At 37.5% G+C, this 23665-nt stretch overlaps 1 protein-coding gene across 3 annotated transcripts in view; it reads left to right on the top strand.

Moving 5' to 3' along the window:
- Nucleotides 1-23665, top strand: part of LOC110461270 — a 55547-nt gene that overhangs the window by 21151 nt on the left and 10731 nt on the right. Inside the window, exons 7-13 of one of the 3 annotated variants that reach the window (XM_021514685.1) lie at nucleotides 4343-4402; nucleotides 6510-6560; nucleotides 8358-8402; nucleotides 8909-8950; nucleotides 9480-10199; nucleotides 13736-13825; nucleotides 14857-14892. In XM_021514685.1, coding sequence (XP_021370360.1) covers nucleotides 4343-4402; nucleotides 6510-6560; nucleotides 8358-8402; nucleotides 8909-8950; nucleotides 9480-10199; nucleotides 13736-13825; nucleotides 14857-14892 — 1044 coding nt within the window. The remainder of the gene's footprint in view (nucleotides 1-4342; nucleotides 4403-6509; nucleotides 6561-8357; nucleotides 8403-8908; nucleotides 8951-9479; nucleotides 10200-13735; nucleotides 13826-14856; nucleotides 14893-23665) is intronic. The other 2 variants (XM_021514687.1, XM_021514686.1) reach the window with 2 other exon arrangements.

Below are 23665 nucleotides of genomic sequence, written 5' to 3'. Positions count from 1 at the left end.
AGTCTGTCCCTACACTGATACATCCCCTGGTAAACAGGAAATCTGTTCATACACCGATACATCCATTTGTAAACAGAAAGACTGTCCCTACACTGAGACATTCCCTGGAAACCAGGAAGTCTGTCCCTACACTGAGACATCCCCTGGTAAACAGAAAGTCTGTCCCTACGCTGATACATCCCCTGGTAAACAGAAAGTCTGGTCATACACCGATACATCCATTTGAAAACAGGAAGTCTGTCCCTGCACTGAGACATTCCCTGGCAACCAGGAAGTCTGTCCCTACACTGAGACATCCCTGGTAAACAGGAGGTCTGTCCCTACACTGAGACATCCCTTTGTAAACAGAAAGTATGGCCCTAAACAGAGACATCCCCTGGTAAACAGGATGCCTGTCCCTACACTGAGACATCCCTGGTAAACAGGTCTGTCCCTACACTGAGACATCCCCTGGTAAACAGGAGGTCTGTCCCTACACTGAGACATCCCTTTGTAAACAGAAAGTATGACCCTAGACAGAGACATTCCCTGGTAAACAGGAAGTCTGTCCCTACACTGAGACATTCCCTGGTAAACAGGAAGTCTGTCCCTACACTGAGACATTCCTTGGTAAACAGGAAGTCTGTCCCTACACTGATACATTCCCTGGTAAACAGGAGGTCTGTCCCTACACTGAGACAACCCTGGTAAACAGGAGGTCTGTCCCTACACTGAGACATTCCCTGGCAACCAAGAAGTCTGTCCCTACACTGAGACCTTCCCGGTAAACAGGAGGTCTGTCCCTACACTGAGATATCCCTTTGTAAACAGAAAGTATGACCCTAGACAGAGACAGCCCCTGGTAAACAGGAAGTCTGTCCCTACACTGAGACATTCCTTTGTAAACAGAAAGTATGTCCCTACACTGATACATTCCCTGGTAAACAGGAAGTCTGTCCCTACACTGAGACATTCCCTGGTAAACTGGAAGTCTGTCCCTACACTGATACATTCTCTGGTAAACAGGAAGTCTGTCCCTACACTGAGACATCCCCTGGTAAACAGAAAGTATGACCCTAGACAGAGACATCCCTGGTAAACAGGAAGTCTGTCCCTACACTGAGACATTCCCTGGTAAATAGGACGTCTGTCCCTACACTGAGACATCCCTGATAAACAGGAAGTCTGTCCCTACACTGAGACATCCCCTGGTAAACAGAAATTATGACCCTAGACAGAGACATCCCTGGTAAACAGGAAGTCTGTCCCTAGACAGAGACATCCCTGGTAAACAGGAAGTATGTCCCTACACTGAGACATCCCTGGTAAACAGAAAGTCTGTCCCTACACTGATACATACCCTGATAAACAGAAAGTATGACCCTAGACAGAGACATCCCTTGTAAACAGGAAGTCTGTCCCTACACTGAGACGTCCCCTGGTAAACAAAAAGTATGACCCTAGACAGAGACATTCCTGGTAAACAGGAAGTCTGTCCCTACACTGGTCTGTCCCTACACTGAGATATCCCTTTGTAAACAGAAAGCATGACCCTAGACAGAGACAGGCCCTGGTAAACAGGAAGTCTGTCCCTACACTGAGGCATTCCCTGGTAAACAGGAAGTCTGTCCCTACACTGATACATACCCTGATAAACAGAAAGTATGACCCTAGACAGAGACATCCCTTGTAAACAGGAAGTCTGTCCCTACACTGAGACATCCCCTGGTCAACAGAAAGTATGACCCTAGACAGAGACATCCCTTGTAAACAGGAAGTCTGTCCCTACACTGAGACATGCCCTGGTAAACAGGAAGTCTGTCCCTACACTGGTCTGTCCCTACACTGAGATATCCCTTTGTAAACAGAAAGCATGACCCTAGACAGAGACAGGCCCTGGTAAACAGGAAGTCTGTCCCTACACTGATACATACCCTGATAAACAGAAAGTAAGACCCTAGACAGAGACATCCCTGGTAAACAGGAAGACTGTCCCTACACTGAGACATTCCCTGGTAAATAGGACGTCTGTCCCTACACTGAGACATCCCTGATAAACAGGAAGTCTGTCCCTACACTGAGACATGCCCTGGTAAACAGGAAGTCTGTCCCTACACTGATACATACCCTGATAAGCAGAAAGTATGACCCTAGACAGAGACATCCCTGGTAAACAGGAAGGAAGTCCCTACACTGAGACATCCCTGGTAAACAGGAGGTCTGTCCCTAGACAGAGACATCCCTGGTAAACAGGAAGACTGTCCCTACACTGAGACATTCCCTGGTAAACAGGAAGTCTGTCCCTACACTGGTCTGTCCCTACACTGAGATATCCCTTTGTAAACAGAAAGCATGACCCTAGACAGAGACAGGCCCTGGTAAACAGGAAGTCTGTCCCTACACTGGTCTGTCCCTACACTGAGATATCCCTTTGTAAACAGAAAGCATGACCCTAGACAGAGACAGGCCCTGGTAAACAGGAAGTCTGTCCCTACACTGGTCTGTCCCTACACTGAGATATCCCTTTGTAAACAGAAAGCATGACCCTAGACAGAGACAGGCCCTGGTAAACAGGAAGTCTGTCCCTACACTGGTCTGTCCCTACACTGAGATATCCCTTTGTAAACAGAAAGCATGACCCTAGACAGAGACAGGCCCTGGTAAACAGGAAGTCTGTCCCTACACTGATACATACCCTGATAAACAGAAAGTAAGACCCTAGACAGAGACATCCCTGGTAAACAGGAAGTATGTCCCTACACTGAGGCATCCCTGGTAAACAGAAAGTCTGTCCCTACACTGATACATCCCCTGATAAACAGAAAGTATGACCCTAGACAGAGACAGCCCCTGGTAAACAGGAAGTCTGTCCCTACACTGATACATACCCTGATAAACAGAAAGTAAGACCCTAGACAGAGACATCCCTGGTAAACAGGAAGACTGTCCCTACACTGAGACATTCCCTGGTAAATAGGACGTCTGGCCCTACACTGAGACATCCCTGGTAAACAGGAAGGCTGTCCCTACACTGAGACATCCCCTGGTAAACAAAAAGTATGACCCTAGACAGAGACATTCCTGGTAAACAGGAAGTCTGTCCCTACACTGATACATACCCTGATAAGCAGAAAGTATGACCCTAGACAGAGACATCCCTTGTAAACAGGAAGTCTGTCCCTACACTGAGACGTCCCCTGGTAAACAAAAAGTATGACCCTAGACAGAGACATCCCTGGTAAACAGGAGGTCTGTCCCTAGACAGAGACATCCCTGGTAAACAGGAAGTCTGTCCCTACACTGAGGCATTCCCTGGTAAACAGGAAGTCTGTCCCTACACTGAGACATCCCCTGGTAAACAGGAAGTCTGTCCCTACACTGAGATAATCTGTGTTGCCATTTATCCAGAACTATATAAATTAAATGTACACACAATATACTGCTCTTTACCTGGACGATCTTACTTATTGTTCATATGGCATTCACTATTTTGTAATTCATGTTCATAAGATTTAAAATATGTCACTTACCTTGAAACGTATTCACTGAAAAAAAGGTTATAAAAAATAATTTGCCATTTTCAAAATGACCCTTGACATTTTCATAAATGAAATATAAACAATACTCGCAATAGATAGGATTTGATATTTATCTACAAATATCTGTTTATATGATATAAATTACCTCCCATATATCGCATTTACCCTGAATTTCAGGATCTCCTCCTTCATCTGTCATTAATCTCAGAAATTAATCATTTTGCACTATCTTTCCCACCTTTGAGTCCCCTTACAAACCGTAAACAAGGAAACATCTGCCCTATCAAACCTTCGCCTTCGTCAGTAAAATTACATATTCGGGTAACTTCGATTCTGGCTCTTCAGATTTGATTCCTTTGCTGATGACGGACATTCGCTGTAATGCTAAATTCGCCGACATAGGCAGTATCCAATATTTGTCTGTTTACAATTTAAGGCATCCTACACATCCACCTTATTATTCTCTCGATCCTCCACTGCTACAAGGCTACACGTACAGTAAATCCTCGATATACTGCCCCTCGATACATTTGCCACCTCGTTTATCGCCAACATATAACAAAGTCCTCCCCCCCTTTTTTTGTCTGAATAATGCCTTGATACGTTTCCCTCAAAGTATCGCCAAACCCCTTTATATAACGCCAAAATTGCGCTGGACGAGTGATGGCAGTATAACGAGGTTTTACTGTAGGTTATCACACTTCTATACACATAACTGCACTTTTGTGTAACACCTCAGCGTGCATATGTGTATCCCATTGACTACAGTAGTGATTATATACTGACTAATAAGAAAATGTGTACACTTTAATCTCAAATCACAGAGGTACCACCGGCAAATCCATCTAGGTATCCCAGGGACCCTCCTGTCTCTCAAAAGTCTGGTGAGTTTGTGTCCAAGGAATGCTTTAACCAACTTCAATTCCTAATCACCTAACGGTTGTTCAACCAATGAATATGCTCGTCTATCGACTTGCAGTAAACTATATGAATATATATTTCTTTTCACTTTCGGTTCATTGATACTTGACAAACTTCACTTCTATAAAAAATAATATATATATCACACCAGCAGTAAATTGATCCTTACGGATGAATGAATAACGTGTGACTAAAATTGGTGTTAAAATGTCATATATGGTTTCACGAGTTGTAGACTTTTGGCATATTTTCCGAGAAGACTCAACTTAATTCAAGGGAAACATATTTAACTGCTTTTTAATTAACGGCTTTACAAGTTATTATGACCTGGATGCAGTGCATTACCAATGAATATGATCCTCTATCGACTTGCACTAAAATATATAAATAGATATTTCTTCCCACCCCCTATCCATCAATACTTGACAAACTTCATTTCTATATTAATTGGTATATATCATAACAGTAGTAAATTGATCCTTACAGACGAAGATATAATATAAAAAAACAACATTTAACAACACATATTTAGCGCTTTCATCTCACCAAGGAGAATCTTCAGACTACAGAATCTCCTTGATGAGATGAAAGCGCTAAAGACGTGTTGTTAAGATTTTGTCTTTTCATATAAAATTGACAAAGTACATTTGGTGTGGTTGGCGTGTGATTATAAACAGTATGAGGTTGCATTTGATCTTTTAATATGACGAAATAGAACAATATGATGAGAGATAGGAGCAATATTAGGCTGATTGCTGTTAAAATGTCATATACGTTGTACGAGCTATAGACTTTTGGCCTACTATTCCAAAATACTCAACTCCATTCGATTAGGATATATATTTAATTGCTTTTTAATTACATAAAACATATTACAGTCTGCACATCTTGACAATCGTCTTTATTTTTTTCAGACTGTGTTTTGAAATATTAAACCGTATTCCCGAATCTTACATATGTGAAAACCTCATTTTTCACCCTGTGTAACAGAACAAAATTAAGATATCGAAATCACATATTTAAACTCGTTTCTCTATATGAAAACACATTCTCTAAAGCCACTACTCGACGTAGTTTTCTTTGTATATCAGACTACGTTTCCAGTTATTTAGGATACCCGTACCATAGACAAAAAAATACAGCAAAACGTTGAGAAGGTTTTTTGCTTGATCTGCATATGGCTTTGATAAATCATATGTAAAAAAGCCGTACCAAAATTGTTGTGATTTTTCTTATATAAAAAAACATAATAACGAAAGTAAAATAAACAGAATATAAACAACAACGGTGTTCTAAGTGTAAAAATATCAACAGACTTTGTCCAGGATTCGAATTATGGATCTCAAATTATTATTCACTCTCTCTAACAAACTGAGCCCGTATTCATGAAACTATTCTTATGCTGAGACATTGATTTTGTGCTCAATATTAGTGTATTGCTCCGTTTAAAAAAATATTAATAGAATCTTTTTTTGTGTAAATGAATTTGGAAACAATTGAAGAGGTAATGCGCTTTTTGCACCCAGCGATACTCATACTCCTTACCGAGCAAGGACAAACTAAAATGTCAGCACTTATTTAGAAACGATAATCGGGAGTAATGGGAAAGATCTCAAAACCAGGATGTTTCATTTCTTTCTTTTTGTTTAATCTCAATTGAAAGCTTTTAAACTTGCACTGTCAACTATAAAGCCAAATACTGTTTTCAATATTTGACCTTTTGTCCGTTTAACATGATTTAGGCGAGTTACAAGAAAGGTGGTTTAAGCACAGAATCCAAGCTTGAGCATGATATGGTTTCATGAATACTGACCCTGGTCAACGAGAATACACTTGCCCAATTCCGCTACAGTTATATTTAAAAGGAGGTTAATGTACAAAAACCCATAGTGGATTCTCTTTATTACTTTGTCTTCAGTAACTTATTTTTGTATCATATTGTTTTTCTATATTAACTTGATGATCATACTTACAAATATGTAATATTTCACAGTTTACAAACACACTGAGGAAACTAAAACAAATGTAATGCGAGAGACTGTGTACGCATTTTGTTCTTTAATTGAACAGAGCAACGATCAAAGAAATATCCTCGGAAACCCCCCGTCCCGTTACCCAAGGGTAAGAACAATATATTTATATATATATCTTATCCTTACCCGGAACAGTTAACAAATCGCCAATTAACGCAAATTGTATTTATATACCCAAATCTTTACAAAAGGAGGATTTAGTGGTGCTGGCGGTTTCATACTTTATTCCATCATTTTCTGTTACAAATGTAAAAGTATCATGATGGAGATATCTGCATATAACATGCTTTTTTATGAATATCAAAATATATATTTGCATATTTTTTTTATAAAATGTATGTTTTACGACCAATTATCTTATTGCTTTGTACCAACACATTATATGCCTGTTCACAAATATCCAAAACATCTTTACTAATAACCGAAAATACATACCAACATGTATTCCCATTTCAAAAAAAAATGTGAAAAATGTAAAACTATCATGATGGAGATATCTGTATAGTTGTTATATCGACAGTATCGCAGTAGTTGCAGTTTTCCTATCACTGCGAGAGAGCATTCAAAATATTATGACCGACAACATAATTTGGCTCAGTTATAAATAGGCAAAGTTATGCGAATATTAATTTCTTTATAAGATATATACAACGTTAGATAACTCAAACACAATAGCTAGTTCAATGACAATGACAATTGTTTTATTCTCATAAACAATACAGTGTAGAGAATACATATATACAAATGGGTGGCAGTTCAATATGTTAAAGAGTTATACATAGGTTGCCGCATCGAATCAATAACATTTATTATATAATATAAAGAATGAGATTTTATTCAAGCCTTGCTTTCATGTTTTATTTATTAAACATATGATACTTTATACCATGGATACTGTTACATGTAAATATAATTTTGACAATATTTGTTTTTCGACAAGATTTGATGACAAAGGCGAATCTTGAATACGTTTAAGTATTTTCTACAACTTGACAATTTAACAATTATAAATATATTGTGACACGATTTTGCCAAGAAGTAAACGTATTTGTTTTATTAAAAAAAAGGAAAGACAAAAATGAATTAACATGACTTACATTACACAAATAATGATATATAACATGTTTTTTTTTACGAATATCAAAATCTATATAAGCATATTTTCATAAAACGTACATGTGTATGTACATGTACCATGCACGTTTAAACATATTACGACCAATTATCATATTGCTTTGTACCTACACATTATATGCCTGTTCACAAATATCCAAAATATTATTACCAATAACCGAAAATACATTCCGACATATATCCAATTACAAAAAAAAATGTGTACCGAAACATTCTATGCTTGTTATATATATGTGGGAATATAATATTCTACCAATTGCAAAAGTCAGAGTTTATACTTTGTTGATACAAGTTTATACCATTACCGAAATGGACATAAGCGCCATTAAACTTGCGTTTAAACATATTGCATGTTTTGTTATTTGTATTTGAATTTACATAACCTACCGACCAGAATGACTCCCCTACCTATTTTATCCTTGTTTCTTACGTTTACGTCTCTTTTCCCTGCGTATTCCGTATGTTTACGTGTTCCGAATTTACATAACTACCCGTTTTAACCCTTCCTCTGCCTTCGTAATCCTTTCATATAACCAGATTTACTTAACCACCCATTCGGAACGTTTCTTTTCCCTGCGTATTCCGTATGTTTACGTGTTCCGAATTTACATAACTACCCGTTTTAACCCTTCCTCTGCCTTCGTAGTCCTTTCATATAACCAGATTTACTTAATCACCCGTTTGGAACGTTTCTTTTCCTACGTAATCCGTGTGTGTTTTCTTGTCCAATCACGTGTAAGTTCCACTACAGAGGAGGAGGACAGCGATGATATTTACGATGTGCCTGAAGACGAAGGTAAGTTAACAAGACTAAAACTAATCCTCCAATATAAATGGAATATCATAGTATTAATGTCCTAGTTTTTGAAAGCCTTGTCAGCTTAATAGGTGATTTTAAAAAATTGAAAATTCTTATCATTGTATTTCTTTTCGTCAGATGATCTGCCATTTTGAAACACTTTGAAAAACTCTGCTTTTAACTTCCGTTAAATAGTTATCATATATCTTGTTAAAAGTGTGTTCATATTGAATTCAAATTAATACCAAATTCCTAATATGAAATTGTATGCAACATATTTATGTTAGCCATTTATCTTAATTTATCTATAGTGATGTACGATAATCGTTATAGACAGGGAGTGACGTAATATTTTAATTAGATTACAGAGGTTTGGTCTTTCGAGGTTCCTCTGGACACAGACGCTACACAACAAACATTAACTTTTGCATTGTATTTTGTATAAAAACGCATGCAATCGATTTAATAAAAATCTAAACCATTTGTATTTTCTATACTTATAGAAATGGACGATGGGAATTTGGATGACGTCTACGACGTCCCTGGTAAGTCACGTTATATTATTGTAAAATGTCGGTTATTTTTTTGGCTTAACTATTTTAACAGTTGTCGAAAACGACAATGCAATTATAACCACCAAATCCCTCTGCTAAAAGGTACATAAATAAAACTACTTTAAATTAACCCTTGGCGAATAGTTAGGTTCTCACAAGTTTTGGCCATGATGTTTTCAAGAATGTTCAATATCCAATCGGGATTCAAATATTTTGACTGTTGATGACGTAACCACGGCATCGGAACTCCCGTCCAGATGGCGTGGTTATGTCAACAACAGTCAAAACATTTGAATACCGATTGGATGAACACTTGGGACAACCTGAATGCTTTTTTAACCACGAGATAGATAATAAAGAACTTATTCATATTCGGGACGTCATCATATAAACTGATGTTAAACTTTGTGATCTTGGTATATAGGCATTATGCCTGCGTCCAGTATTATTGTTATTTTTATTATTATTATTATTTTCATTATTTTATTATTTTGACGTCACATTGTTTGTGCATTTGCAGACGATACAGACGGCGGTGATATCTACGATGAATCGTCTTTAGACTCACCTGCACAAAATCAGCCGGCAGCAAGACCTACCATCCAGTCTTACCCTAAAGTAATGACGAAACCTAGTATGACGTCAGACTCATCAACCGCGCCGAAATCAAACGTGAAGACGGAGTCGTCACGTGCGTCAAGAGCACACGGGGCATCAGAGTCTTCACGTGCCTCGAGGTCACACGGAACGTCAGAGTCGACACGTGCATCGAGGTCACAAGGAACGTCAGAGTCGACACGTGCATCGAGGTCACACGGGATATCAGAGTCTACACGTGTGGCAAGATCACATGGGACGTCAGAGTCGACACGAGCATCAAGATCACACGGGACATCAGAGTCTACACGTGCGGCAAGATCAAACATGACCTCAGCGTCGACTAATGCACCACAACAAATCATGACGTCAGAGCCTACCAACACACTTCAGCGAATGACAGTTCCAGAAGAATCAATACAACTACCTAAGGCAGGTGGGACGTCACACATGTCTAAATTATTGACGATGTCCGAAGATATAAAAAATGCCGCAAAAAATATCATGAAATTTGAAACAAAACCTGCAGCAAGACCTACGATTGTAAAGGTAGATTCTTCACCTATGACGGGACAAGGTTCTGTACCCGACTCAAGACCTATGAAAAACAGGCTATCAGGAGGGTTCGCCTCAGACACAGGGAGTAAGTCACAACTGATCCTTCAACATATGAATTGCACGTGTCCCAATACCCGTTGTTTCAAGTTTGTTTTAGCTTTACAAAATTTCAAAGCAAAACGTGATATTTCAATAAAAAATATAGTCTTTTTTCAGTTCTGTAAAATTGTTTCTGCTGATGTTTTGATACATTGCTAACAAAAAAAATACTACTTGTAAGATTTTATTGTCACGTGTAATATGTGCTTTAGTTTGTTTGTTAAGCTAAACGGACTATCAGTATAATATATAATATAGCATGATATTAAAACATCTATAGTCCAACATTACTCAACTAGACCTAATGGTATGTTTGAAGATTGATGATAAATAATTTGATTAAAAAAATAATAATAAAAGTTTAGTTTGTTTTAAAGTATTATTGAACATGATTGCAAAATAGACAGGATTTTCGTGAATTTGTTTTCTAAATCAATATGTCCGGATTATTTAGTGGGTATATCCTTACATTTACTTCTGTTGATTGTTTTTGTAATGTATCTTATGTATATCTGTGTTTGTTTGTAATGTATCTTATGTATACCTGTGTTTGTTTGTAATGTATCTTATGTATATCTGTGTTTGTTTGTAATGTATCTTATGTATATCTGTGTTTGTTTGTAATGTATCTTATGTATATCTATGTTTGTTTGTAATGTATCTGATGTATATCTGTGTTTGTTTGTAATGTATCTTATGTATATCTGTGTTTGTTTGTAATGTATCTTATGTTTATCTGTGTTTGTTTGTAATGCATCTTATGTATATCTGTGTTTGTTTGTAATGTATCTTATGTATATCTGTGTTTGTTTGTAGTGTATCTTATGTATATCTGTGTTTGTTTGTAATGTATCTTATGTTTATCTGTGTTTGTTTGTAATGTATCTTATGTATATCTGTGTTTGTTTGTAATGTATCTTATGTATATCTGTGTTCATATTCCTCTCTCTATATCTGTGTTTGTTTGTCTAATATGATTGGCATTATAAAGGGCTGTAATGATTTATTGGGGACAAGATTTACTAAGAAATTCTCAAACTTAGTCATAGCTTGACAAAGGGACCAGTCGGTCTTAACACGATGCGACAAGTGTAGTATGTACATTGTTTGTGCAGAAAGTAAAACTTTGATATTACATATTTCCAAACTGTGAAATCTTAATTAAGATATTTTAACAAAAATGGAGGAGACACCTTATAAAACAATGTGACATTACGTGAGGTGTCCAATGGAAAAGAATGGTATTATATCCAAACAATAACTGCCAATATGCATTCGTTGTTCATTTTTGAATTGATACAAAAACATGTGTACTACAGTATAAACATACAGCATATATGACGTAGAGTCACGCTAACCGGGGTTTCAATATTCTGGATACTGTATGCATAAAGCACGTATTTTTATTGAAATCTTTTATTCTATGATAAAACATCAACAAATATTATGCATGGGGTTACAATGAGTGTTAAAGCGTTTATTTATGTTCTTTACCCGTTCCTTACTAACTACATGTACATGTAAATGTTTGTTAGTTGTACTGTTACACTATGCCTGTCTCTGAAGATATGTATTCCAATTAAGCAATGGATGCTTTAGCAAATGTTGTTATGGTGCTATAACACACATTGCTATTGATGACAAACTTAATTAAGCCCGGTGAGCTTTATGTAAATTTGTCAGTAATAGAAATGTTTGTTATAGGACCATAACAACATTTGCTAAAGTATTCATTATTTATATTTACATTTTGAAAGAGTTATTATGCTTTATTTATTTTTTTCGGAAAAAAAATTGAAAAGCAAATTCAGTGTTGACAATAATGGAATTGATGACGTCAAAAAATAGATTGATGACGTTACAATAGCAAATGTTGTTATAGTCTCATAACAAACATTTGCCTTCGCAATGCATTAAAATTGAAGGATGCAGACAAAATGTAAATACTATGTACATGTATATCAGTCTGGGTCATGTAAATGTTCGTTATTTCTAGTATACTTCACCCGTTGTGCAGTTATGGACTATATATCAGTACTGGTCATGTTAATGTTTTTTTAATTGTACTATTACTCTATACCCGTCTCTGAAGATATGTATTCAAAATATGTATATCCAATATCAACATTATATTTTTATGCATCCTATTTGTTTTACACAAATAAAAATATTCTGTTCCTTTTCTACAGTTTGTTTTATCTTCAAGGTAAAAAGTACAAGTATAATGTAAGTCGATAAAGCAGAAGACGCTTACCCTTCCCGAACACCTGGTCGTATTCTTCTTGTTCTTCTTCAATAATCTCCATGCAGATCTCTCATTTGTTTATATTTTTCCTCCGATTTATCGATTTTAAGATCGAATTACGATTTTGTTGACACATTTGTATCTTGCTTGTTTTTTTTTGTTTTTTTTTATATAAACAATTTAAAACCGATATTCGGGCCCGTATTCATGAGACTGTTCTCACGCCAAAGCATGAATTCTGTGCTCAAGCCGACTTTCTTGAAACTCGCTTCAACTGCGTAACAAGGTCAGAAAGTCAATTTTAAATATCAAAAACAGTAGTTGGCTTAAAGTCTCCATCCAAAAATCTTATAAATCATCAACAAAATATGATAATTTTATTAATCTATCACTGGAAAAATTGAACTTGAGCACAGAACCTGAGTTTGAGCATGAGAACGGCTTCATGAATATGGGCCCGGGTGTTCGGGAAAAGATTCGTCAGTTTGGTATTAATAATGAATGCTAAGTTTGTTTTGAACACGAACAGGAGTTTAAAACTTATTTTATAAGCTTCTAAAACGTCTGTTTCCTTTGCTTTCCTTCCTGCTCGTGTTCAAAACAAACTTAATCTTTATCGATGTCCGATGACATATTGCCATACCGCCCAGTCCGTTTGATGAAGCCACCAATCGCAAGGACAATATATACATTAATCAATACAAATACATATCTTGTCTTAGAATGGTCCGATACTTCCCCATATACTTGACCACGTGAACATCTTCAATCCAAGCATGTGATTTGAACTATCTGGCATCTCAAAATGTATATGATCTTATGAATATTGATTAAAAAGGCGGGGTATAAGGATATTTAAATATGTAAAGGGGGCGTGGCGCCCAATTTGCTTCCCATAAGTACCCGCCCACCATTATATTTGTACCATTGATCATTCTTTCTCTTGCAGCTTAAACCTCAAATAGTCATAATTCATATAAACTGCAAATTAAAGAGACATTATACGTAAATATTTATGTTTACAAAAGGATTAATTTAAGGTTTACCTCTAGCCCACACTGAATTCATTTTCGAGATATTTCTTGTGATAATTGAACACTGTTTACATCAACATCCACTCTGCTCTTTGAAAATAATATTAAATACCTTTTCAATGCCCCATTGCCTCAATGTATTATTTATTATAACACGTGTAAGTTCCAGAAAAACACAATTAAATAAGTTGCAATTATTTATGCGTTTACATTGTTTTTATAAAGTTTTTCATTATTTGAAAGGTTACAAGCAAGCAACACCGGAAGTACTTCCACCGCGCATGTCAGGATCGATGTCCAAAGGAGTTCACTTCCCTGAAGAGATGCTAGCACGTAAGCTTACTTTTTTCCAGTAAATTCGACATTTCATTTCAAATATGTTTAAAGGTAACGTGACGCTGACATGCGCTCTTGTTTTCTTATCAGCAGGAACAAAAACCTGGCATTTCTTATATTTCTTACAAAGCAAAAGTTATAAGCTTTCCGTTAATACCACACTCAGAGTGTGAAACATGTAAAAGAGATTACAAAAGGAATTACGGTAAACTATATTGTCTTACAAGCCGTAAAGAATTCAATGAGTTGCATAGTGCCATGTATGCCCTAATGAGCCCCTTTAAAATGACAATATTTTTTGTAACGTTTAAGCACGCTTGTTCCGTTTCAATTCTAATCGATTCCACATTTTGCCTAGTAAGTTGTCAGAACTTGTGCCCAATCCCTTTGATTGTTTTCTTCAATAACATATGTTTGAATGACAGATTGCGGCACGGTAACTTTAAAAAATATTTTTCTCCATTAAGCTTCGAGTGGGTCAGGTTTTGGTGTGTGTGACAAGTCAAGTAAAGCCATCTAGTTCTGTCACTAAATACAAACAGTACCATTGCACATCTATATTTTGTTAAATGCCATTTGAATCAGGAAGGACCATTTGGTTCAAGTACGTACCTTTGTTTCACTAGTTCGCAGGATCATGGATCGTTCGCTATGTGTGAGCATCGGGTGGTCATCATCGCCCAAATTGTCCTCGTTTAACAGCTACTAATGTATAGCGAAAGTCGAAATATGGACAAGCTCGATTTTGATCAGCAATATTCAGTGCAGTTTCGTCCTAGCGCCCTCTTCGTCCCGAACGGACGAAATTGAATAGATCCTATTCTTCTCTCGTTCTTACATTACAAAGTATACGATCAAACTGAAGAACGACTAATGGTATTTGATGGGACGAAATGTGATGCGCTGGTAGGATATCCTTTTGCGAAGATACTATCAACAAAAGTTACTTAACATTTGTCGTCCTTTCACCATTTTATGCAAGTTTTATAGCTTTGATCTGATAACTAATTTGACCGCTACTTAAACAGCTGATCCGGATGACGATATGTATGAGAAACCCGTGGGTAAGTTTTGTGACGTCATATCCTACCTTGAATGACTTACGTTGTATCCCACTCTTCAATATTGTTTCCTTTATAATAACTCTAGTTATGTTATCTGTATTATATTTTCCACATAGTAAGTTTCAATCGGGAACCATCGGTTCTTTCCGTTAACGTAAAATGTTCTCGTTTACGGAAAGTGCCGATGGTTTCCGAATGAGTAAATTCATTTTCCGTTTAGGATTCCCGTTTGACAGTAGAAAAAAATTGACTTATTTGTATAGAATGTTTCGACCTTCATAACAATAGTCATATGGACAAATACACAAACTATAGACTGCCAGATCTAACATAGAAAAACATGTTAAATCTATACACTATCAAGCGTGACAAAGACTCACACTATGGAGTTTCAAGCGTCCCATCAACAAATATAAAATTGATGCAGCTTCAAGCTTTATAAAAAAGCAAAATATCAAAAATGGTGGACCGTCAAACGTCATATAGACAAATGCAAAAACGATGGTCTGTCCAGCGATACAAAGATAAATACAAAAAAAAAAAAAATGAAAAAAGCCTGAAGTTGGTTCCCTGTTCCAAGTTTCCAGCTCCGTTAAAGAGAAAACGTAAATTCCGGTTGATTATTAGAGGCTGCTTATAATGTGTTTCTGAAACGGAACTATAATTTTGGTCAAAGTTTCATTGATGGTGTTATTTCGGCTATTTAACCGGAACTTGGATCGTTTTTCTTACACGGAACTAGAGTTTGTTTCCTAGTTCTGTTACTCTTAAACAGAACTAGGGTCTGATTCCCAGTTATGTTTCTTTTAAACAGAACTAGGATCTGGCTCTCAGTTTCTGTTTTTCTGAAACAAAACTATGATATGGTTCACAGTCCTGTTTCTCTTAAAAAGAACTAGGATATGGATCCCAGTCCTGTTTCTCTTAAACAGAACTAGGATCTGGTTCCAAATCATGTTTTCTCTTAAACGGAACTAGGATCTAGTTCCCAGTCCTGTTTCTCCTAAACAGAACTAGGATATGGTTCCAAATCATTGTTTCTCTTAAACAGAACTAGGATCGGGTTCCCAATCGTGTTTCTCCTAAACAGAACTAGGATCTGGTTCCCAGTTCTGTTTCTCTTAAACTGAACTAGGAACTGGTTCCCAATCGTGGTTTTTTTAAAAGGAACTAGGATCTGGTTCCCAGTCATGTTTCTCCTAAACAGAACTAGGATATGGTTCACAGTTCTGTTTCTCTGAAACGGAAATAGGATCTAGTTCCCAATCCTGTTCTCAAACAGAACTAGGATATGGTTCCCAGTCCTGTTTCTCCTAAACAGAACTAGGATATGGTTTTCAGTCCTCTTTCACTTAAACAGAACTAGGATATTGTTCCCAGTCATGTTTCTTTTAAACAGGACTAGGATATAGTTTCAAGTCCTGTTTCTCTTAAACAAAACTAGGATCTGGTATCTAGTCCTATTTCTCTAAAACAGAACTAGGATATGGTTTCCAGTCCTGTTTCTCTTAAACAAAACTAGGATCTGGTATCTAGTCCTATTTCTCTAAAACAGAACTAGGATATGGTTTCCAGTCCTGTTTCTCTTAAACAAAACTAGGATCTGGTATCTAGTCCTATTTCTCTAAAACAGAACTAGGATATGGTTTCCAGTCCTGTTTCTCTTAAACAGAACTAGGATAATGTTCCCAATCCTGTTCTTAAACAGAACTAGGATCTGGTTCCCAGTCCTGTTTCACTTAAACGGAACCAGGATATGGTTCCCAGTCCTGTTTCTCCTAAACAGAACTATGATCTGGTACCCAGTCCTGTTTCTCTTAAACTGAACTAGGAACTTGGTCCCAGTCCTGTTTTTTAAACAAAACAAGGATATGGTTCTCAGTCATGTTTCTCTTAAATGGAAATATGATCTAGTTCCCAATCCTGCACTTAAACAGAACTAAGATATCGTTCACAGTTATGTTCTCTTTAACAAAACTAGGCGCTGATTCCCAGTTCTGTTTCCCTTGAACGGAGCGAGGAGTCAGTTCCCAGTCCTGTTCCTATTGATAGAACTAGGATTTGGTTTCCAGTCCTGTTTCGCTTCAACATAACTAGGATTTGGTTCCCAGTCATGTTTCTCTTCAACAGAAATATGATTTGGTTCCCAGTCATGTTTTCTCTTAAACTGAACTAGGATCTGGTTCCCAGTCCTGTTTCTCTTAAACAGAACTAGGAACTGGTTCCAAATCATGTTTTCTCTTAAACTGAACTAGGATCTGGTTCCCAGTCCTGTTTCTCTTAAACAGAACTAGGAACTGGTTTCCAATCGTGTGTTTTTTAAAGGAACTAGGATCTGGTTCCCAGTCATGTTCCTCTTAAACGGAACTAGGATATTGTTCCCAGTCCTGTTTCTCCTAAACGAACTAGGATCTGGTTCCCTAACATGCTTTTTTTTAAACAGAACTAGGATTTGGTTCCCAATCATGTTTTTTTTTAAAACAAAACAAGGATATGGTTATCAGTTATGTTTCTCTTAAACAGAAATAGGATATGGTTCCGTGTCCTGTTTCTCTTCAACAGAACTATGGTCTGGTTCCCAGTCCTGTTTCTCTTAAACGGGACTAGGTGATGGTTCCAAGTCTTGTTCCTCTTAAACTGAACTAGGATCTTGTTTCCAGTCCTGCTTCTTTTAAACAAAACAAGGATATGGTTCTCAGTCATGTTTCTATTAAATGGAAATAGGATATAGTTCCCAGTCCTGCACTTTAACAGAACTAGGATATCGTTCACAGTTATGTTCTCTTCAACAAAACTAGGCGCTGATTCCCAGTTCTGTTTCCCTTGAACGGAGCGAGGAGTCGGTTCCCAGTCCTGTTCCTATTGCTAGAACTAGGATTTGGTTTCCAGTTCTGTTAATCTTAAACATAGCTAGAATATGGTTCCCAGTCCTGTTTCGCTTAAACATAACTAGGATCAGGCTCCCAGTCCTGTATTTGTTAAACAGAACTAGGATCTGGTTTCCAGTTCTGATTCTCTTATACATTACTAGGATCTGGTTTCTAGTCCTATTTCACTTAAACAGAACTAAGATATTGTTCCCAGTGATGTTTCTCTTAAACGGAACTAGGATATAGTTCCAAGTCTTGTTTCTCTTAAACAGAACTAGGATATGGTTCACAGTCCTGTTTCTCCTAAACAGAACTAGGCGATGGTTCCCAGTGCTGTTTCTCCTAAACAGAACTAGGATATGGATCCCAGTCCTGTTTCTCCTAAACAGAACTAGGATCTGGTTCCCAATCGTGGTTTTTTTAAAAGGAACAAGGATCTGGTTCCCAGTCCTGTTTCTCTTAAACAGAACCAGGATATGGTTCCCAGTCCTGTTTCTCTTAAACAGAACTAGGATCTGGTTCCCAATCATGTTTCACTTAAACAGAACTAGGATCTGGTTCCCAGTCCTGTTTCTCTTAAACAGAAATAGTATCTAGTTCCCAATCCTGCTCTTAAACAGAACTAGGATATGGTTTACAGGTCTGTTTCTCTGAAACGGAAATAGGATCTTGTTCCCAGTCAAGATTCTCTGAAACAGACCTAGAAGCTGGTTCCCAGTTCTGTTTCTCTTCATCAGAAATATGATTTGGTTCCCAGTCATGTTTCTCTTCAACAGAAATATGATTTGGTTCCCAGTCATGTTTCTCTTAAACAGGAATAGTATCTGGTTTCCAGTCCTGTTTCTCTTAAACAGAAATAGGATCTAGTTCCCAATCCTGTTCTTAAACAGAACTAGGATATGGTTCCCAGTCCTGTTTCTCCTAAACAGAACTAGGCGATGGTTCCCAGTGCTGTTTCTCTTAAACAGAACTAGGATATAGTTCCAAGTCTTGTTTCTCTTAAACAGAACTTGGATCTGGTTCTCAAACATGCTTTTTTTAAACAGAACTAGGGTCTGGTTCCCAATCATGTTTTTTTAAACAAAACAAGGATATGGTTATCAGTCATGTTTCTCTTAAACGGAAATAGGATATGGTTCCGTGTCCTGTTTCTACATTACTAGGATCTGGTTTCTAGTCCTATTTCACTTAAACAGAACTAAGATATTGTTCCCAGTGATGTTTCTCTTAAACGGAACTAGGATATAGTTCCAAGTCTTGTTTCTCTTAAACAGAACTAGGATATGGTTCACAGTCCTGTTTCTCCTAAACAGAACTAGGCGATGGTTCCCAGTGCTGTTTCTCCTAAACAGAACTAGGATATGGATCCCAGTCCTGTTTCTCCTAAACAGAACTAGGATCTGGTTCCCAATCGTGGTTTTTTTAAAAGGAACAAGGATCTGGTTCCCAGTCCTGTTTCTCTTAAACAGAACCAGGATATGGTTCCCAGTCCTGTTTCTCTTAAACAGAACTAGGATCTGGTTCCCAATCATGTTTCACTTAAACAGAACTAGGATCTGGTTCCCAGTCCTGTTTCTCTTAAACAGAAATAGTATCTAGTTCCCAATCCTGCTCTTAAACAGAACTAGGATATGGTTTACAGGTCTGTTTCTCTGAAACGGAAATAGGATCTTGTTCCCAGTCAAGATTCTCTGAAACAGACCTAGAAGCTGGTTCCCAGTTCTGTTTCTCTTCATCAGAAATATGATTTGGTTCCCAGTCATGTTTCTCTTCAACAGAAATATGATTTGGTTCCCAGTCATGTTTCTCTTAAACAGGAATAGTATCTGGTTTCCAGTCCTGTTTCTCTTAAACAGAAATAGGATCTAGTTCCCAATCCTGTTCTTAAACAGAACTAGGATATGGTTCCCAGTCCTGTTTCTCCTAAACAGAACTAGGCGATGGTTCCCAGTGCTGTTTCTCTTAAACAGAACTAGGATATAGTTCCAAGTCTTGTTTCTCTTAAACAGAACTTGGATCTGGTTCTCAAACATGCTTTTTTTAAACAGAACTAGGGTCTGGTTCCCAATCATGTTTTTTTAAACAAAACAAGGATATGGTTATCAGTCATGTTTCTCTTAAACGGAAATAGGATATGGTTCCGTGTCCTGTTTCTACATTACTAGGATCTGGTTTCTAGTCCTATTTCACTTAAACAGAACTAAGATATTGTTCCCAGTGATGTTTCTCTTAAACGGAACTAGGATATAGTTCCAAGTCTTGTTTCTCTTAAACAGAACTAGGATATGGTTCACAGTCCTGTTTCTCCTAAACAGAACTAGGCGATGGTTCCCAGTGCTGTTTCTCCTAAACAGAACTAGGATATGGATCCCAGTCCTGTTTCTCCTAAACAGAACTAGGATCTGGTTCCCAATCGTGGTTTTTTTAAAAGGAACAAGGATCTGGTTCCCAGTCCTGTTTCTCTTAAACAGAACCAGGATATGGTTCCCAGTCCTGTTTCTCTTAAACAGAACTAGGATCTGGTTCCCAATCATGTTTCACTTAAACAGAACTAGGATCTGGTTCCCAGTCCTGTTTCTCTTAAACAGAAATAGTATCTAGTTCCCAATCCTGCTCTTAAACAGAACTAGGATATGGTTTACAGGTCTGTTTCTCTGAAACGGAAATAGGATCTTGTTCCCAGTCAAGATTCTCTGAAACAGACCTAGAAGCTGGTTCCCAGTTCTGTTTCTCTTCATCAGAAATATGATTTGGTTCCCAGTCATGTTTCTCTTCAACAGAAATATGATTTGGTTCCCAGTCATGTTTCTCTTAAACAGGAATAGTATCTGGTTTCCAGTCCTGTTTCTCTTAAACAGAACTAGGATATGGTTCCCAGTCCTGTTTCTCCTAAACAGAACTAGGCGATGGTTCCCAGTGCTGTTTCTCCTTAACAGAACTAGGATATGGTTCCCAGTCCTGTTTCTTTTAAACAGAACTAGGATCTGGTTCCCAATCATGCTTTTTTGAACAGAACTAGGATCTGGTTCCCAATCATGTTTTTTTTAAACAAAACAAGGATAATGTTCCCATTCCTGTTTCTCTTCAACAGAACTATGGTCTGGTTCCCAGTCATGTTTCACTTAAACAGAACTAGGATCTGGTTCCCAGTCATGTTTCTCTTAAACGGAACTAGGATATAGTTCCAAGTCTTGTTTATCTTAAACAGAACTTGGATCTGGTTCTCAAACATACTTTTTTTAAACAGAACTAGGGTCTGGTTCCCAATCATGTTTTTTTTAAACAAAACAAGGATATGGTTATCAGTCATGTTTCTCTTAAACGGAAATAGGATATGGTTCCGTGTCCTGTTTCTACATTACTAGGATCTGGTTTCTAGTCCTATTTCACTTAAACAGAACTAGGAGATGGTTCCAAATCTTGTTCCTCTTAAACTGAACTAGGATCTTGTTCCCAGTCCTGTTTCTTTTAAACAAAACAAGGATATGGTTCTAAGTCATGTTTCTCTTAAAATGAAATAGGATCTAGTTCCCAATCCTGCACTTAAACAGAACTAGGATATCGTTCACAGTTATGTTCTTTTCAACAAACTAGGCGCTGGTTCCCAGTTATGTTTCCCTTGAACGGAGCGAGGAGTCGGTTCCCAGTCCTGTTCCTATTGCTAGAACTAGGATTTGGTTTCCAGTTCTGTTTCTCTTAAATAGGAGTATGATCTGATTCCCAGTTCTGTATCTCTTAAACATAGCTAGGATATAGTTCCAAGTTCTGTTTCTCTAAAACAGAACTGGGATATTGTTCCCAGTTCTGTTTCTCTTAAATAGAACTATGATATGGTTCCCAGTCCTGTTTCTCTTAAAAAAGAACTATGATATGGTTCCCAGTTCTGTTTCTCTTGAACAGAACTAGGCTTTGGTTCCCAGTCAAGATTCTCTTAAACAGACCTAGAAGCTGGTTCCCAGTTCTGTTTTCTTCAACAGAAATATGATTTGGTTCCCAGTCATGTTTCTCTTCAACAGATATATGATTTGGTTCCCAGTCATGTTTCTCTTAAACAGAAATAGTATCTGGTTTCCAGTCCTGTTCTCTTAAACAGAAATAGGATCAAGTTCCCAAGATCAAGTTTAGTTTCTCTAAAACAGAACTAGGATATGGTTCCCAGTCCTGAATTTGTTAAACGGAACTAGGATATTGTTCCCAGTTCTGTTTCTCTTAAACAGAACTAGGATATGGTTCCCAGTCCTGTTTCTCTTAAAAAAGAACTATGATATGGTTCCCAGTTCTGTTTCTCTTGAACAGAACTAGGCTCTGGTTCCCAGTCAAGATTCTCTTAAACAGACCTAGAAGCTGGTTCCCAGTTCTGTTTCTCTTCAACAGAAATATGATTTGGTTCCCGGTCATGTTTCTCTTAAACAGAACTAGTATCTGGTTTCCAGTCCTGTTTCTCTTAAACAGAAATAGGATCTAGTTCCCAATCCTGTTCTTAAACAGAACTAGGTTCTGGTTTCGCGTCCTGTTTCTCTAAAACATAACTAGGATATGGTTCCCAGTCCTGTTTCTCCTTAACATAACTAGGCGATGGTTCCCAGTGCTGTTTCTCCTAAACAAAACTAGGATATGGAATCCAGTCCTGTTTCTCTTAAACAGAACTAGGATCTGGTTCCAAATCATGTTTTCTCTTAAACTGAACTAGGATCTGGTTCCCAGTCCTGTTTCTCCTAAACAGAACTAGGATATGGGTCCCAGTTCTGTTTCTCTTAAACAGAACTAGGAACTGGTTCCCAATCGTGTTTTTTTAAAGGAAGTAGGATCTGGTTCCCAGTCCTGTTTCTCTTAAACGGAACTAGGATATTGTTCCCAGTCCTGTTTCTCTTAAACAGAACTTGGATCTGGTTCTCAAACATGCTTTTTTAAACTGAACGAGGATCTGGTTCCCAATCATGTTTTTTTAAACAAAACAAGGATATGGTTATCAGTCATGTTTCTCTTAAACGGAAAAAGGATATGGTTCTGTGGCCTGTTTCTCTTCAACAGAACTATGGTCTGGTTTCCAGTCCTGTTTCTTTTAAACAAAACAAGGATATGGTTCTAAGTCATGTTTCTCTTAAATGGAAATAGGATCTAGTTCCCAATACTGCACTTAAACAGAACTAGGATAACGTTCACAGTTATGTTCTCTTCAAAAAACTAGGCGCTGGTTCCCAGTTCTGTTTCCCTTGAACGGAGCGAGGAGTCGGTTCCCAGTCCTGTTCCTATTGATAGCACTAGGATTTGGTTTCCAGTTCTGTTTCTCTTAAATAGGAGCATGATCTGATTCCCAGTTCTGTATCTCTTAAACATAGCTAGAATATGGTTCCCAGTCATGTTTCGCTTAAACATAACTAGGATCTGGCTCCCAGTCCTGTATTTGTTAAACGGAACTAGGATATTGTTCCCAGTCTGTTTCTCTTAAACAGAACTAGGATAAGGTTCACAGTTCTGTTTCTCTTAAACGGAACTAGGATCTTGTTTTCAGTTCTGATTCTCTTATACATTACTAGGATCTTATTTCTAGTCCTATTTCACTTAAACAGAACTAGGATATTGTTCCCAGTCATGTTTCTCTTAAACGGAACTAGGATATAGTTCCAAGTCTTGTTTCTCTTAAACAGAACTAGGATATGGTTCACAGTTCTGTTTCCCTGAAACGGAAATAGGATCTAGTTCCCAATCCTGTTCTTAAACAGAACTAGGATATGGTTCCCAGTCCTGTTTCTCCTAAACAGAACTAGGCGATGGTTCCCAGTGCTGTTTCTCCTAAACAGAACTAGGATATGGATCCCAGTCCTGTTTCTCTTAAACAGAACCAGGATATGGTTCCCAGTCCTGTTTCTCTTAAACAGAACTAGGATCTGGTTCCCAATCAT

Source organism: Mizuhopecten yessoensis, unplaced genomic scaffold, assembly GCF_002113885.1.
Source record: "Mizuhopecten yessoensis strain PY_sf001 unplaced genomic scaffold, ASM211388v2 scaffold10595, whole genome shotgun sequence".
In the NCBI taxonomy this organism is placed as follows: Eukaryota; Metazoa; Mollusca; class Bivalvia; order Pectinida; family Pectinidae; genus Mizuhopecten; species Mizuhopecten yessoensis.
The sequence above is the reverse complement of the archived record's forward strand: the minus strand, read 5'-3'. Positions and strand labels throughout refer to the sequence as shown.